This window comes from Bubalus bubalis, chromosome 20 (genome assembly GCF_019923935.1).
Source record: "Bubalus bubalis isolate 160015118507 breed Murrah chromosome 20, NDDB_SH_1, whole genome shotgun sequence".
Taxonomy (NCBI): Eukaryota; Metazoa; Chordata; class Mammalia; order Artiodactyla; family Bovidae; genus Bubalus; species Bubalus bubalis.
The window spans coordinates 2,246,184-2,264,036 of NC_059176.1; the positions used below are offsets into that span (position 1 = coordinate 2,246,184).

The 17,853-nt window shown below is 47.6% G+C and overlaps 1 protein-coding gene across 20 annotated transcripts in view; it reads right to left on the minus strand.

Annotated features, from left to right (window-relative positions):
- Positions 1-17,853, minus strand: part of LOC102395742 (kinesin light chain 1) — a 109,809-nt gene that overhangs the window by 9,263 nt on the left and 82,693 nt on the right. For 5 of the 20 annotated variants that reach the window (XM_044933260.2, XM_044933261.2, XM_025271399.3 and 2 more), the window contains 4 exons: positions 14,121-14,170; positions 13,968-14,035; positions 11,832-11,940; positions 6,282-6,443 (listed from right to left, as the gene is read on the minus strand). In XM_044933260.2, coding sequence (XP_044789195.1) covers positions 6,282-6,443; positions 11,832-11,940; positions 13,968-14,035; positions 14,121-14,170 — 389 coding nt within the window. Of the gene's footprint in view, positions 1-834; positions 1,379-2,031; positions 2,083-6,281; positions 6,444-11,831; positions 11,941-13,967; positions 14,036-14,120; positions 14,171-17,853 lie in introns of those variants that run through there. The other 15 variants (XM_025271400.3, XM_044933256.2, XM_044933254.2 and 12 more) reach the window with 10 other exon arrangements.

Sequence of the window (17,853 nt, forward strand, 5' to 3'; positions counted from 1 at the left end):
GAAAGAGACGTGAACAAATGTGAAACTGCAAGGGGTTCTCCTTCCAGGAATCCACATCAGGTCAACCTGCCGGCCTGTGACTTGCTGCTTATGATCCCTACGGAAATTACCAATTTACCATGTATGTAAATACGCTTCAAATAAACTTCAAAGTCTTCCCATTTTAAATTTCATTAAAGATAACCAAAACAACATGAAAACCTTTGAACATGAAAAAGCTTATTCAAACAAAAATAATAAAATCCCCAAAAGAAAATTAATTACATTACTGCATTACTGTTTTAAAACAAAAGATACACAGAAAGTCTCAAGGAAATTAAGGCAGCTTCTAGAAGTATCACCAAAATCAAACTCCAGGTTTAATGAACATGGAGGCACTGGGTCCACGTAACGGTACAGGACCCGGAGCACCCGGGCCTGACGCAGGCAGCCCCCTTTCAACAGCTCTGCCTGCGTGCGACAGACACACTGCTGCTTCACTCAGGTTTAAAGGACTGTTTTATTACATGCTGATTATAAAAGTGGTGGGAAAAGTAAACAAAACACTCATTCTAGACAAGTAAATAAAAACCCTTAGACCTTCGCAGGAAACAAGTGCGCCCAGCTTCCCCATTCTCGATTCAGACATTAATAACTGAAACACGCAGCAGAATCTGGACATGAAAATCAAACACTCAAGAGGAAAACGTGTAGAGAGCAACTTTTATTCTCAGAAGGAACCACCTGGTTAGATGAACAGGAGCCCCATCCCTGCCCCTCTAGAAGCTCTGGCAAGGCCGCATTCCATGGAAAGCGTGAGAAGTTCTATGAGGCAGACAGACACCAAGACACAGGTCAGTTGGAGTGAGTTTATTAGAAGTTAGAAAGACACAAATACACAAATCACTGAACACTTAAAGATTAGTAGAGAAAAGCAGAATTGCCAAAATTCCACACAGAGACTACACAGCAGATTCTACTTGAGCACGATCCAAAGGGGAGCGCCCAGGGCCCAGGGTGGTCCCGCCAGGACCGCCGGGCGCCCTGGAGAGCACATGCCCTACTCTGAGAGCCTAGGAGGGTCACGGGCACCGTCATGCCACAGCAGGGACACGGGGGACTACCAACTACCTCTCACAAGGGGACGGCGAGTCGCGCTTGGTCGTCTAACTCGTGTATCACACAGTAGATGGTGTATTAATACAGTCTGTATCACTAAGTACATATCTGGCAAAGCTACATGTATACAGAGATAAGGAACCCCCGACAGGACAGCAGCACCAGAAGGAGTGGCCAGTCAGAGAGAGAATCCTAGGGATGCTAGACAGCGGTCAGCACTGAAGAGAGAGGAGGAGCCCGTCATGCAGGAGACAGCGGGTTTCGCACAGGGCGGCTAGGCCTGTCAGACAGAAACGGAGAGAGAGCCCGGTGAGCGGGCGGAGCGCGCCCTCGCAGCGCCGCCCGGCCCACAGTATTTCTAGGTCACAGCTCCGTGGCGGCGTTTCAGCCGCTTGGGTCTTTGGGATTGCCTGCTGCCTGCTCCCGCCAGCCCCAGATAAAACAGACCCTGGGCCTTCTATAAGCCACCTTTACTTCATCTACTCATCACACCGAATCGTTGTCAGAATAAAATCCAACAGTTTAGAACATGGACTGGCACCGTGGCAGAAATCTCCTTGATACACAACCGTGAAATGTCTTTGGAATTACTGTGCATAAGGAGATTACGAAATGAAAAGCACAGTGGCCACAGGAAGACCCCGCGGTGGGCGAGGAGTGCACTCATGCCAGCCTTGACCCAGGGATCCTGCAGCCCTGAGCTACACAGGGACCCCTGAACTCAGACAGGACTTCCTCTAAAATACACTGACATTTCAGACATTTTAAGAAACACTGGCTTTCAAAGTTTATAGCACATTTTAAACATGCAGTTGATAATCCAAAGTAAAAGTAACTGTGGAAGCGGATCTCCGCGGCAGCGCACATCCCGGTCCTGGCCGGCGGGGAGCCCGCCCAAAGGGACCTGCGCCCCGCCCACCCGCGCTGACTCACCATGCGATGCTGAGCAAGTCATTTAACCAGCCCGAGCTTCATCTTTCTCATCTTTAAAATGGAAAAATAAAACTTGTTACCAACTCCCCATCAGTGCTGGGAGGACAAGAAAACATAAGTTCTTGCTGCTCTTCAGAAAAAGAATGTTATTAAAATGTTAATATAATAATTCTGTAAACAGTTTAACTTCCGTTCACTTCAAAATTCAGTGCTACACTATAGAGTGTCATTTATAATATTCCTGTCCTAGACACTCAGAGTACGGGACAGCCACTTCACTCGGGTTCCAGAAGTATCTCTCCCACACACGCACACATGCACTCTCTCCCCGCCCCCCACAGAGCAGGCAGGGCGGGGTGGGGGGGGTGGAGCAGACCTGGGACCGGTGCCGCCCTCCTTGCTCTCAGCCCCTGGGACCACCCCCTGGGACCCTCCCCTCAGAGAACCATCAGGACAGCACCAACCCACCCAAACCGGGTGCGTTTCTACTCAGCACACACTTCAGCGGTAGGAAGTGGCCCTGCATTCAACTTGGAAAACAGTCTAGACCTCTATCCTGCCACGGAAGAACCCCTGCATCAAAGGGCAGGGTTCCAACAGACACTGAGAGCGCAGGGCTGCACAGCAGCTCGCACTGGCCTCAGACTCAGGGGACTGCTACTGTTAAACTCTTTTCCTTTGCTATGTTTTCGTTGTCTTCCTAATGTTATTTTTTTTTGAAAATAAAAATTAAACTATTTGTAATTAAACACTATATCTCATTCCCAGCAATCCTGGGGAAGAGCTTACTGGGTGAGAAGCTTTCAGAATCATTAACATGGGGGGCAGACTGACAAGAATGCTGACGAGAAGCGGGGCTCCTTCACAAGGACCCCGGCGCTCCAGGCTGATGCTCCACCCAGAACAGCAGACGTGCGGCGTTTCCTGGAAGCCTGGGGGGACCACTGCCAATGCAACTCCTTCGTCACAGAGCAGCCCTGCGGCTCCGCACGGCCTGCGGGGAACCCAGGTCCAGGACTGACACACGTGGTCCGCAGAGACCCACGAGGCCAGTGTCCCCAGAAAGGGCTACTGTGCACAGAGCGTCTGTCTTCAGAGGCAGGACCATGAAGACTTATCCTGAGAGTGACTGTTAGACCTGAAAAGTCTACCTAAAAACAATGCTTGATGGAGTTACACTTTCAGGTACTTCAATTATGGTCTTCATGGTACAGTAAAAAAAGAACAGAATTGTACCTCTCTAAACAAATTATCTACCATGTTGAGAATCTGATTCTGAAACTTCACCTGAATTATTAGAATACGTCCAGCAGGCTTACTGCTCTCGTATTTTAATAGCATACGATTCAGCTGGGTGCTGAGCCAGCCGTGCAGTATCTGCCGGGGTCATGATCATAACCCACTTGACCTCTCTGACTGCCCTTCATGGTCAGGGTTACTTCTGAGTGCTGAGAAGGCCTGGGCCTGGGGTCCTGTGAAAACCCAAGTGAGGGCTACTCAGCGCTTTCCCTCCACCTTCCAAACTTTTTAAGGAGCACTGAAACCCTTTTGTATTTTTGTCCACTTGGCTCACATTACTTATTAGGGGACAAATTCTTTTATCCGTGAAATCCTTTTTAAAAAAAATCTAACCCTAACCCCAATATAAAATAAAACCTAAATAGCATTTTCTCATTTTGAGTGTGTACCAAGTCCTTATGATAGTGAAGAACAGGGCAGCAGGCTTGCAGAACCTGTGATCTGAAATGTTAAGTTACAGACAGGTCCAGCCTCAGCACCTGCCTCAACTCTCAATTTATTTCTATCTTTTTTTTTTTTTTTTTTTTTTATTTCTATCTTTTATCCTGACTGCATAACACTGAGAAAATCTTAATGCCCACAGAAAGTGGCTGCAAACAGCAACAATTCTTCATCTGTTTGCCTTGGAGCCCCAGGGAAGCCTGCACTCATGCCAAGATGGCATCAGGACTTAACGTCACACCTGGGCAGAGAAGGTGGGAACAGTGTGTGTGAGCCCCAAACCCAGGGGACGCTTGCAACAGGCTCCTCTGATTCAGCAAAGCTGAATTTAAAGAACACCTAAGGGTGCATAAGGCTTTCTTGCCTCTTCTTAAAACATATGCAGTGAAAACAGAACAAGTCAACCGCTGGGAAAGCAGCATGGTCCCTGAACCTCAACGCTTCCAGGGGAAGCCGGTCTGAGAGCGAGGCCCGCGGGAGTGGGGTGGTCTCAGCGGGCTCTCGCTGTCCCTCCCCGGTGAACCCCAGGGGCTCTCTGCTTACTCGCTGCTTCACAGAAGACCCCATTTGGGGGGAGGTGGTCCTTATGCTGCCCAAAATGATTTTAGGTGCTGCACTGGGTGACCTAAAACTAGATTATTTTCAGCCAATGAACCCACTGCCACGCCAAGTGCCTTGGAATGGATTTTGTCAAAGACACAGAGCTGCTGGTGTCTAGGAGTTAAGTAAATAGGTACCCAGTGCCCGCTATGTGCACATCCTGAGTGACAGCCTGTCCCAGCGAGAGGCAACAGGAGACGAAAGCGGGAGCAGGCAGGCACTGGGGGGAGGTGGGAGCCTCCACCCTCTGCACCCACGGCTCACCCTCCACAAGGATGAGAGCAGCTCTCCTCACCCCGGCTCTCAGTCTTGAAGACTCTAAGAGAGCCCTGAGGTGTCAATGATTTTATTATCCCATGATGTCACTCAAACATTGACCTAGAAATACTGTCTCAAGAGAAAGCTCCCCCCAGAACTTCACTCTGAAGGATCAAACCCTGCCCCTGGCTTCTGAGGACTAGCAGAGGGCGGGCCCTCTACACAAAGCACGCGGACAGCAGCCAGCATGGCCACGGGGAGAGCACAGTACACAGTGCGGGCTGGACGCGGACACCCGCAGGGCTGCGCCGCCGCCGGCTCGCCCCAGACAACTGCCCAACGGGCGCGTGGTCAAAGCACATGCTGATTGGTTGTCTTGGCACAGGAAGAACCAAAGCCAGGAAGCTGCCAGATAAAGACAGTAAAAGGCGCTCTCCCTGAAAGTCTGGCCAGTAATGTTCTGTGTAAAACGTCAACCTAGAATGCTGACCCTTGCTCAACTGCTACAGCCAGAGAAAATCCCAAAGAACAGGTTCAAAAAGAGACTGTAAGAAAGACCCTAAACTATTTGGCAAAACATCTGCACAGTTATAACTAGTCAGACTGTATTTTTTATTATTGTTATTTAGTCCAACTCTTTGCAACTCCATGGACTATAGCCCACCAGGCTCCTCTGTCCATGGAATTCGCCAAGCAAGAATACTAACACTGGAGTGGGTTGCCATTCCCTTCTCCAGGGACTCTTCTCGACCCAGGAATAGAACCCAGGTCTCCCGCATTGCAGGTAGATTCTTACCACTGAGCAACCTGGGAAACCCGCATCAGATTGCATTATATGACTTCCCAAACAAAAATGAACAGTACACCTGACTATATTAAAAGTAAACTTGCATTCAACCCTCTCCCATAAAAGTGAAATTTCAAAGACACCAGCTCAATGTGTTACAGCAGCTCACTGGGAAACGTGCAGAAGGCCACGTGCTCTCCGGCAACCCTGGAGAACAGCAATAGGAAGACGCTCCACAGAGGCAGTCTGCCAGGGAGGTGACAAGTGTCCGATGCAGGCACAAGCTTGCAACCCAAAGGCCCCTGGCAGGCCCTCCTCCAGGGGATCTTCCAACCCAGGGACTGAACCTGCATGTCTTACGTCTCCTGCAGAGGCAGGTGGCTTCTTCACCACCAGCGCCCCGTGGGAGGCCCTGTCCTGTTCTCTTCTACAGACAAGTTCTACTTGGATCATCATCTTCCTTTGAAGGATTGATTAATTCTAACAAAATCTACAGCAGCCTCGTCAGTGAAATTAGGAGCACTGAAGTTAGCAATGAAAATGGGTTAAGTTAAAAAAGCGAGTTAGTTCTCTGCCGCACTAATCCTAACATTAAAATCAAACCAGATGATGGAGTATGCTTTAAACCACCAGGACACTCAATCAGCATTACGTGCTCAGAAGAAAGCCAACAGCTCTCACAGATTCCTAAAGAGAAGACAATCTCTTCAAACAAGTAACAGATTGCAGTATTAGCAGAAGATTGGAACTTACAAAAGGCTTAATTTGTACTTAGTTTGAGAAAAGGAGGCTGCCTACAGGTGAGCCGGGCGCCGGGCGCGGCCTCCGGGCGGGGCTGGGCAGGCGCGCTGCGTACTGTACTTACCCCGTTCCACTCTACGCTCATACTCACTTCCTCCCCTCCGTCAGGGCCGCTCTCGTACTTGACCACGTCCACGCTCAGGCTCTCCCGGCTCCGCCGCTTCTCCGTGTTCTCAGGGTCATTCAGCACTTCGGCTACTCTCTGTTTGTGAACATTGTCAAGACCCTGCGAGCCAGGCAGGGGGACAAGGGTTTGATCCATTAGCGGTGAAGTTTTACTATGGGTTTCTTTCTCTTTTTTAAATTTTTATTGAAGGATAACTGCTTTACAGAATTCTGTTGTTTTCTGTCAACCTCAACATGAATCAGCCAAAGGTATACATACCTCCCATCCGGTCTCCTGCCCCATCCCACCTCTCTAGGTTGATTCAGAGCCCTGTGTGAGTTTGCTGAGCCACAGAGCAGACTCCCGAGGCTATTTTACACAAGGCCTCTATTTTACACATGGTGTTGTAAGTTTCCCTGTTACTCGCTCCATGCCTCTCACCCTCTCCTCCCCTCTCCCCAGGTTCCTAAGTCTATTCTCTGTTTCTCCACTGCTGCCCTGTAAATAAATTCTTCAGTACCATTTTACTAGATTCCATATATATGAGTTAGAATACAGTATTTATCATTCTCTTTCTGCTTACCTCACTCTGTATAATAGGTTCTAGGTTCATCCACCTCATTAAAACCGACTCAAATGCATTCCTTTCTATGACAATTTTCTTAAATTTACTGAGGTTCGATTTGTAACCCAAGATTTGGTCTATCCTGGAGAATGTTCCATGAGGATGTGAGAAGGTGTATTCTTCTGCATTTGGATGGAATGTCCAAAAGGTATCAATGAGACCCATCTCACCTAATGTATCATTTAAGATCTGTTTCCTTATTAATTTTGTTTGGGTGATCTGTCCACTGGTGTGAGTGGGCTATTAAAGTCTCCTACTGTTACTGTGTTGCTGTCAAGTTCTCCTTTTATGTCTGTTAGTGTTTGTCTTATGCATGGTGTGCCTATGTTGGTGCACAGATATTTACGATTGCTATGTCTTCCTCTTGGATCGATCCCTTGATCATTACGTAGTGTCCTTCCTTATCTCATCACCTTCTTTATTTTAAGGCTACTTTGTCTGATACGAGGATTGCTAATCCAGCTTTCCTTTGCTTCCCACTTGCATGGAGTGTATTTTTCCAGCCTCTCACTTTCAGTCTATATGTGTCGTAAGATCTGGAGTGGGTTTCTTGTCGACAGCATATATATGGGTCTTGTTTTTGTAACCATTCAGCCATTTTGTGTCTTTTGGTTGGAGCATTTAATCAATTTACATTTATAGTAATTATTGACATATATATATTCCTATTGCCATTTTCTTAATTGTTTGCGGTTGATTTTGTAGATCTTTTTCTTCTCTTGTATTTCTTGACTGTATAAGTCCCTTTAACATTTATTGTAAAACTGGTTTCGTGGTACTGAATTCTCTTTAACTTTTGCTTGTCTGAAAAGCTTTTTATTTCTCCATCAATCTTGAATGAGACCCTTGCCAGGTACAGTAATTTTGGTTGTAGATATTCCCCTTTCAGTACGTTAAATATACCCTGCCATTCCCTTCTGGCCTGCAGTTTCTGCTGAAAGATCAGCTGTTAAATGTGTGGGGTTTTCTTTATATGTTACTTGGTGCTTTTCCCTTGCAGTTTTTTTTTTTTAATTTACTTTTTGTTAGTTTGATTAGTATGTGTCCTAGTGTGTTTCTCCTTGGGTTTATCCTGTACGGGACTCTCTGCACCTCTTACGACTTGATTGACTATTTCCTTTTCCATGCTGGGGAAATTTTCAACTATAACCTCTTTTAATATTTTTCTCATACCCTTTTTTTTCTCGTCTTCTTCTGGAACCCCTATAATTCAAATGTTAGTGGGTTTGATATTGTCCCAGAGGTCTCTGAAACTATCCTCAGTTCTTCTCACTCTTTTTACTTTATTCTGCTCTTCAGAAGTTATTTCTACCGTTTTATCTTTCAGCTCACTCATTTGTTCTTCTGCTTTAGATATTCTACTACTGATTCCTTCTAGAATATTTTTAATTTCAGTAATTGTGTGGTTTGTCTCTGTGTATTTATTCTTTAACTCTTCGAGGTCTTTGTTAACTGATTCTTGCATTTTCCTCCATTTTGTTTTCAAGGTTTTTGATCATCTTTACTATCATTATTCTGAATTCTTTCTCAGGGAGCTTGCCTGTTTCCTCTTCATTTATTTGGATCTCTGTGTCTCCAGTTTGTTCCTTCATTTGTGTCGTACTCCTCTGCCTTTACATACTTTTTTTTAACTCACTGTGTTTGAGGTCTCCTTTTCCCAGGCTTCAAGGCTGAACTCTTTCTTCCCTTTTGTTTCTGCCCTCCTATGGCGGGTCCCGTGGTTTGTGTAAGCTTCGTACAGGGTGAGATCTGTGCTGAGTTTTTTGTTTGTTTTTCCTCTGCTGGGCAAGGCCGAGTGGCGTGGTAATCCTGTCTGCTGTTTAGATGAGGCGTCCTGCACAGGGCGCTACTGGTGGACGGGTGATGCCAGGTCACGCATTCAAGTGGCCTCTCCTTTGTGTGAGTCTCACTACCTGATCCTCCCCAGGGTTAGTTCTCTGGTGGTCTAGGGTCTTGGAGTCAGTGCTCCCACTCCAAATGCTCAGGGCTTGGTCTCTGTCAACCTCCCCTCCTCCTATCAGCACTGTGCCATGGGTTTTGAATGTGCGTTCACTGGGAAGACAGTCACCAGCCTCAGAGACCTGTGTGGGGGAAGGCGATCTTCCTCTTGCTGAACTGCTGCACCGGCCTTCTCTGTCCTCCACGCATCCTGGGACTCTGACCTTCTGACTCTAGTTTTGAGTGTCTATTGTGGATTTCTGAGATAACTAAACATATAGTAGGGGGAAAAAGCTCTTAAACATTGGAGGGTAAGTGAGAACAGTGATTCTTAACATGCAGACTTGCACATTTCACCATATATAGATTTTTACCTCAAATTTTAAAACACTATGAATGAATACTGAGCTTCAGGTAATGAGGTGCATGCTGAAGTAGTCAGAAGGAAGTGCACTGAGGTATACAACTTTGAAAGGCATCCGAGCAAAAGGACTGAAGGACGGATGGGGAGAGATGCTCACGACTCAGTCTAGCTGGTGAGCACATGGGGACAATGTCTGGGAAGTTTCATCGTGAGACGCTGGGGAAACGCCCAGGTTCTAACACTTTAACACCAAGTGCTTGGTGTTCCACACTTACAAAATAAGTACACGGTGAAGACTCACGGATTACACTGTTCTCAGTACAATTAGCCCCTGGCTTACGAAAGGCATTTTCAGGGCAAACTCTCCTGCTCCTGAGAGAGACGGGAAGCAGAGGCCAGGCACCTTACCCTCAGGATCACCCGTGCACACCTGAGTGCAGCTCCCTGCGCCGGCGCCTGGCAGCGAGCTTCCCACGTGCGCTCCAGAGCCACCTGATCACCAGGTACAGCCCGCCTGACATTCTGAATGGAACCTCCACCCAGACGGCACACACAAACACCGTCCCTTCGCTGACCCTCACGGTTTCCTCCTCGAGGGGCACAACCCCAAACAGGACGCACGCTGCTGTCTCTGCCACAGTGAAGCGGACCTGGCCCTCCGTCAGGAGAGGCCGTCCTCAGCAAAGCACCAGCAGCCCCTTCTCAAATGTCTGCAGCTCAGCTCCGGGCTCAAGATGCTGCTGGCTGGTAATGCTGTGCAGTGCTGGTTCACAGCACGGCCCAACGATGCGGGGCGTCACAGGCCGAGAGCCAGAACCCCACGCTGCGCACGCCCAGGACGCGTGCTCAGAGTCCCCCTCCCCGGAACAGCAGCCCCTCAGTCAGAGACCCAGGGAGGGGGACAGGAAGGGGCGCCTGCAGGGGCACAGGCAGGGAGAAGACCATGGACAGGCCCTCTGCCGGGCCTAGTCTAATCCCTCTGCACAGAATCTCGACGGGTAACTTTCACCCCAGCCCAAAAAGTCGCCATAAACCAACAACTGCATGATAGCCTACACATACGCCATTCTGGGGGAAAAACCACATCAGCCCCTCCAGTCCTAAAAACAGAAAACAAAACCTGCCATCTTTATACACATACACATATATAGTAAAGTATTAATCTCTTAACTCCGAAAACCGGTGATTAAACGGCACAAAACCAGCGCCTGTATATGCTTTACAAACTGCGTGTCAGCATAACTCACACACCTCAGATGATGAAGCAAAGCGCTTTGGCAGTCCTTTTCATTTCCAGATAACGTTCCATCGCAGGGATGGACCACATGGTGCATCCGCTCACCTGTCGATGAGCGTGCAGCTGTCTGGACGTTCAGCCTACTGAAACCAATGCTGCCATGGACATATGTCCTCATCACTCACGGAGCCCAGACCTGCCAATTCACCTACTGGCCAAAGTGGATCTGCCATCCCAAATCAACACTCTCAGTGCTTGCGTGGGGATTCACTGACACACACGGGGTGGAGGAAAACTCAAGTCAGTTAACACGCACATCTGCACTCAGAAGGAGCAAAGCAACACTGCTTTCCTGCTTCATCTCATACTGCAGACAGGGTCCTGCCTCCACTCTCAGTTACTCAGAACCATGTCATCTGCATTTTGGTCGGTGGCCCCTTGAGTGGTGCTCAAGTGTCCTCTGGACATGCCTCACGGAGACACTGAGCTCCTATCGGGCGGGAGTCGGTGCTGCTGGCCACGACGTCAGCATTAATGAGTCAACAGCATACACTAAAGAGGGTGTCTGAACAGAAGCCCGCGGGGACAGGCTGTGTGCTGATCTGGTGACTGCGCCTCCAGGGGACAAGGGCTCAGAGCAGCTGCACAGAACCCAGCGTGGAGGGAGGGGACCGAGGCATCTGCCCAGCACCTGGCTGCCCTCTCTCTCGGGCAGGCGCCAGCAGTGGGCGCGCAGGGCTAGGCAGGAGCTCCAGGCCTCGCTCCCGGAACACCCCCCCAACTGCCCTCTCCGGCAGCTGGGCCGTCCACGCCGCCACCAGCCATGTGCAGCCTCCTCCTCAACACTTGCTATTTCTGCTGTGTTCTTCCTTCCAGCCAGCCCAGAGCGCGTGCAGCGGCGCCTCGCCGAGCGTGCGTTCGCGTCCCCGGGTGACTGAGCGCCCGCGGTGCCTCCCACGAGCTGCTGGCAGCTGTGCAGCACCTTCAGAGAATATCCACTTAGGGCCTGTGTTCATTTTGTCATGAGCTGCTCCTTTTCTTCTTATACGTTCCGGATGTTAGACGGCGTCAGAGACGTGGTCTGCAAACCCGTCCCACCGCTCTGTGGGCGCCCTTCTGTTTTCTTGACAGCGTCCCCGACGGCACAGGCGTTTCTGGCTCTGGGGCTCTGACTGGCTTCTGCTTCTGCAGCCTGTGCCTGTGGCGTCGCGTTCACGGCACCTGAGCACCGATCGAGCTGCACAAACTGAATCAGTGAATGCTTCTCTCTCTAGATCGGTGTTTCAACACGGCTCATGAAACAGAATCCAACTCAAACCCACAAGCAGAAGGCTGCTGACTGACCTGTTTACGAGACCTCATGGCTGCTTCTTCCAGTGTTTCTGCAGCTTCAAATTTGCCTTGACGTCTGTAAAGCGCCCCAAGGTTTTTTAAAGTAGTCGTGACAGTTGGACTGGAAGAAAGCATATAATTCACAAACTGATTCAACTTAAGTTTCAGAGCAGCCACCATCAACAGCACCTAATCCAAAGGACAAACATACTTAGGGCTGCTACAGCTTAATTTCTACAGTACTTTTTAGCTGTAAAACCCTAAAAGGCTCTTCTAGCTCATGCATCCCCTGCCTACGGCACTGAGCCCTGCGGCTGGTGGGACAAACCCCAGTGCTCTCTCCACTCACACAGCCTACTGGGCGTCTCAGCAGGAAGGTCTGTGCTGGGTGTGTCCGGTGGCCATCAGCTTCCCCCGGAAGCAGAGCTGACCATGCCAGGCAGCGCAGAGGACACGCGCTCAAGTGCTGCCGTCCACCCTCCTCTCCCCTGCAAGGAGGGGAAGCAGAGCGGAGCCAAAACCATCACCAGCGGGACCCGAGGCAGAGAATGACGGCTGTGTGTGCAAAGGAGGACCACGCAGTGTGGACACAGCTGGTGTGCCTCCGTGCTGCTGACAGAGCAGTCTGGCTGACAATGAGAAGTAAATCCAGCTCGTGTTACTACAGATATACTCCAGGAAGCTTTCCTCTTATTGATGACAGGAGCTGTAGAAATAAGCTGGGAACGCCCTGGTGGTCCAATCAGTGGCTAGGACTCTGCACTCCCAATGCACGGGGTCTGGGTTCAATTCTCGGTCAGGGAACTAGATCTCACATGCTGCACTGCAACTAGGTCGGAGGGCCACAACCAGAGAATGTGTGTGCCGCAAAAAAAGACACTGCAGGTCAAAAAAGATTCCATGTGTGCTGCAACTAAGACCCAATGCAGCAAAAAAGAGACAATAAATGGTTTTAAATAAATAAATAATAAAGCAGCTATACTCCATGTTTTGAGACAGTTTACACAGTACCGGGAGAAAGCATGTGAAATTCAGAAATTATTGTAAGTGCTATGGGGAGTAAGAAGAGGGATATTTATTCCAAACTAGGGGTTCAGAATAAAAGAGTTTTCCCGAAATAGTAATAGGAGATCATCTACTCAAGGCTATGGTTTTCCCAGTAGTCATGTATGGATGTGAGAGTTGGACTGTGAAGAAAGCTGAGCGCTGAAGAATCCATGCTTTTGAACAGTGGTGTTGGAGAAGACTCTTGACAGCCCCTTGGACTGCAAGGAGATCCAACCAGTCCATCCTAAAGGAGATCAGTCCTGGATGTTCTTTGGAAGGACTGATGCTGAAGCTGAAACTCCAGTACTTTGGCCACCTCATGCGAAGACCTGACTCGTTGGAAAAGACTCTGATGCTGGGAGGGATTGGGGGCAGGAGGAGAAAGGGATGACAGAGGATAAGATGGCTGGATGGCATCACTGACTCGATGGACATGAGTCTGAGTGAACTCCGGGAGTTGGTGATGGACAGGGAGGCCTGGCGTGCTGTGATTCATGGGGTCGCAAAGAGTCGGACACGACTGAGCAACTGAACTGAATTGAACTGGACTGAATAGGAGACTAGTAAACTGAGTCTTAGAGGATAAGTGAAAGTTAAAACAGGAAAAGACTACAGACAAGAAGCGTTCCAGTCAGAAGAAGAAACAGCACTGGGCCAGGCTGGAGGGCTGCTGGTGGAGGAGCCACGTTGCCCTCTGCAGACCGGAGGCCCTGAGGCTGCAGGAAATGGGGTGTGCGCCTGGACACAGATGCAAAGTGCGGGCTTCGTGGGCTGCCGGCCTGTTCCTGCAAGTCTGCCCTATGGCCTTAGAGGCTTTGTCTCCACTTAGCCATCTCTCCTCCTGCAACCTGGGAGCTAGCCTTAAGACACAGCATTAATGAACAGGGCCCATGTTTTTGCCCATGGGATCATATTGAGGTGGGTTTTGTATAAATTACCTCACTTACAAAGTTATGGAGTTTTACTGGAATCTGGGGAAAATAAGGGCCTGTGCAGCCACACCACCCTGAGGACTTCACACACGAGGTGGTTTATGGGCTGCCCCCGAAGCGCCAGCGCCTCCCACGGCTGAGGGCCTGTCTCCCAGGCAAGCAGACGCACCTGTCGACTTTGCAGGCCTTGTACCAGCCACCATACTCTCCAAAGGACGTCCCATCCTTCTGCTTTCCCTGAATTGCAACAAAGAATTTCAAGTAGATAATTATCAAGCAATATATTCAGTTTAGAAAACTTCACAAAATAATGTGTTCTTACTTTGCATTCTTCTCTCTCCTCAGCATGCATCCAAATGGGTTTATTTTCATCTATGGAAGAAAAAATAACATGCCATGAACTGAAGCGTAACAGAGTCCACTATGCAGAGTGTCAAGTTCCAGCATTTGCAAGGTTTCTGTTTGGTTTTCCATGTGATCCTTCTGAGATATTACTTTTCACAACTAGGACAGACCAGGCTTCACACTGGAGAATAAGGACTCTGACGCAGAACCAGACCCAAGAGACATGGAGGAAATGACCATTTACGCGCCATTTGGTGAACAGAAGACACAGAATCCAAGGTGCCCACCCAGACAGGGAGGCAACTGTCAAAACCACGGACAAATGCTCAAGTCCTTATGAGGAAACTTTTTGTTGTTGTTCACTGACTTGTTTCTCCAAGCATTTACTGAACGCCTATATTCTGAGAGCTGGGGATTCACAGATAAAAAAGAAATGACTTCAGTCCTCCAAAACTGTGCTCCTAGCGAGCTGCAGATGCTACTCGACTTCCCTGAACACAAACCAAGCTGAGTGTCTACAGCAAGCCTGACCTAGTGCGTCTGGGGTTTACAGCTCCTCTGCTCAGGTTCCCAGGGCGCAGAGTCTTTAGCAGAGAGAAAGTATGTTTCTTTGCAGCCCAGTCTCCCAGTGGAGCTTAGGTAAAAAGCCTGTAAGAAAACTTCCAATGCTAGAATCTGCACATAACACTTGGGACCATTTAGAATTTGAGGAACCCAACATTAAACAAAGTCCAAGTAGTAAGATGTTGAGAGAAAAAGTGAAAAAACTATAAATCAACATTCCTTTAAACTTTTCTTAACTTTTGAGAACGCTGACACATAACCATTCATCCAAAACTTTCAAACAACTAATGCACCACAACACGGCAGGCAAGGAGTATTACAAGTGAAGGTTATGACATGAACAATGCTTAAGCTATCAGCATAAAGGAAAATCATCCGTAGATGTGATTCTATGTAGAGTGTCGTTTCAACTATACAAATCAATAAGAAAAAAAGGAAGGAGAGGCACTAAAAACACTGAAAGACGTATCTGGGTAATGAAATGACAGAGACTCTCCTGCTCGCATCTCTGCACTTATTTTTGAGGTTTCCCGCAATGAGGACGTATTTCAGGCTTCAGAGAACAAGACCTGTGTCCCCACGCAATCCAACCACCCATAACTTCCCGATCTGGGCAAAGCACTGAGCTGTAGGGTCCTCGCTCCTAAAATGGAGTAAGGTGTGACCCACTTCACAGAACTGCTAAGAAAAGTAACATTACAAATTTCAACTGTTTCTTTTTTCATTGAAAGACTAGTGTATATGGTTAATTATTATTATGATTATTTGGTATGCCATAGGAGAAGAGTAAAACTAGTTTTAAATACTGGTTTTAAGAGTGAATGCTTGCACAGCAAAGGAAACCATAAACAAAATTAAAAGACAATCTACAGAATGGAAGAAAACATTTGCAAAGGATACAACTGACAAGGGATTAATCTCCAAAATATACGAATAGCTCTCACAATTCAGCAATACAAAAAAGAACAAACAACCCAATCAAAAAATGGTCAGAAGACCTAAACAGACATTTCTCCAAAGACGATAAGCAACAGGCACATGAGACAATGCTCAACATCACTAATTATCAGAGATGTGCGAATCAGAGCTATAATGAGGCACCTCACACCTGTCAGGATGGCCATAATTAAAGTTTACAAACAATAAGTGCTGGAGAGGGTGAGGAGAAAAAGGAAGCCTCCTGCCCCGCTGGTGTGAATGTAAGGTGGTGCAGCCGCTACAGAAAGCAGCCTGGAGGTTTCTCAGAAAATACAGCCACCACATGACCCGCCGGTCCATGCCGCGGCACGCACCCGGAGAAGGCGCTACTGGCAAAAGACGCAGGCACCCTCTGTCTACGGCAGCAATGTCTGCAGTAGCCAAGACCTGGAGACAAGCCAAACGTCCACTGACAGATGGACGGGTAACATACATGCAATGGGATACTACTCAGTCATTAAAAATAAAATAAAATAATGCCATCTGCAGCAACATGGATGCAACTAGAGCGGATCATACTAAGTGAAGTCAGAAAGAGAAAGACAAATAATACAAGATGCCACATTATGCAGAACCTAAATTACGACACAAATAAACCTACCTATGACACAGAAACAAGACTCAGGGACAGAACAGACTGGGAGCTGCTGACAGGCTGGGGGAAGTGGAGAGGGAGGCCAGGTCAGCAGGCGCAACCATCACGTGGAGGACGGGCAAACCACAGGGCCCTGCCGAGCAGCACAGAGACAGTAAGTGTCTCGTGATAAACCACAGCGCAAGACACTTTAAGAAGAATGTACATATGTTCATAACCGAATCATTTTGTTGTAAAGCAGTAATTAACATTTTAAATCTATACTTCAATTTAAAAAATAAAGCAAAAAAAAAGAAAGTGAGACTAGCCAAGGAAATTCTGAAAAGGAAGATTAATGAGAGAGCCCTCTACACACCACATGTTCTACCTTCACCCCTCCCACACCTGCCTCACTTCAAGCCACAACAGCCAAGAAGATGTGTAACTGACACAGAATCAGTATCTGCATCAGCGGAAAGAAACAGTTCAACACAAAAACCACCCCCACCATTAACAACAGCAATGAAACCACCGACTTGATAAAGAATTTAGAATATGACCAATAAGACCTTAAGACTTAGTGGAGGGAACAGACGGATTATTCAGTTAGGGGTGCTGGCACAAAAACTGTTTAAATATCTGAAAAAATATTTTAAATCTCAATCTTTTTTAAAAAAAAAAAGACTGAACAGTATTTGAAACTTACTCACACTGCAGTATTCTTGCCTTAAGAACCCCATGAACAGTGTAAAAAGGCAAAAAGATATGACACTGAAAGATGAACTCCCCACGTCGGTAGGTGCCCAATAAACTACTGGAGATCAGTGGAGAAATAACTCCAGAAAGAATGAAGAGATGGTGCCCAAGTGAAAACAATGCCCAGAGTGGATGTGACTGATGATGGAAATAAAGTCTGATGCTGTCAACAACAATACTGTGTAGGAACCTGGCATGTTAGGTCTATGAATCAAGGTAAATTGGAAGTGGTCAAACAGGATGGCAAGAGTGAATATCGATAATTTCGGATTCAGTAAACTAAAATCGACCGGAATGGGTAAATTTAATTCAGATGACCATAATTATATCTACTACTGTGGCCAAGAATCCCTTAGAAGAAATAGAGTAGCCCTCACAGTCAACAAAGGAGTCCAAAATGCAGTACCTGGGTGCAGTCTCAAAAACAACAGAATGATCTCTGTTCGTTTCCAAGGCAAACCATTCAGTATCACAGTAATCCAAGTCTATGCCCCAACCACTAATGCCAAACTTGAAGTTGAACGATTCAATGAAGACCTACAAGACCTTCTAGAACTAACACCAAAAAAAGATGTCCTTTTCATCAGAGGGGACTGAAATGCAAAAGTAGGAAGTCAAGAGATACCTGGTGTAACAGTCAAGTTTGGCCTTGGAATACAAAACGAAGCAGGGCAAAGGCTAAGAGTTTTGCCAAGAGAACGCACTGGTTATAGCAAAAACCCTCTTCCAGAGACAACTTTACACATGGACATCACCAGATAGTCAGTACTAAAATCAGATTGATTATATTCTTTGCAGCGAAGATGGAGAAGCTCTATACGGTTGGCAAAAACAAGAC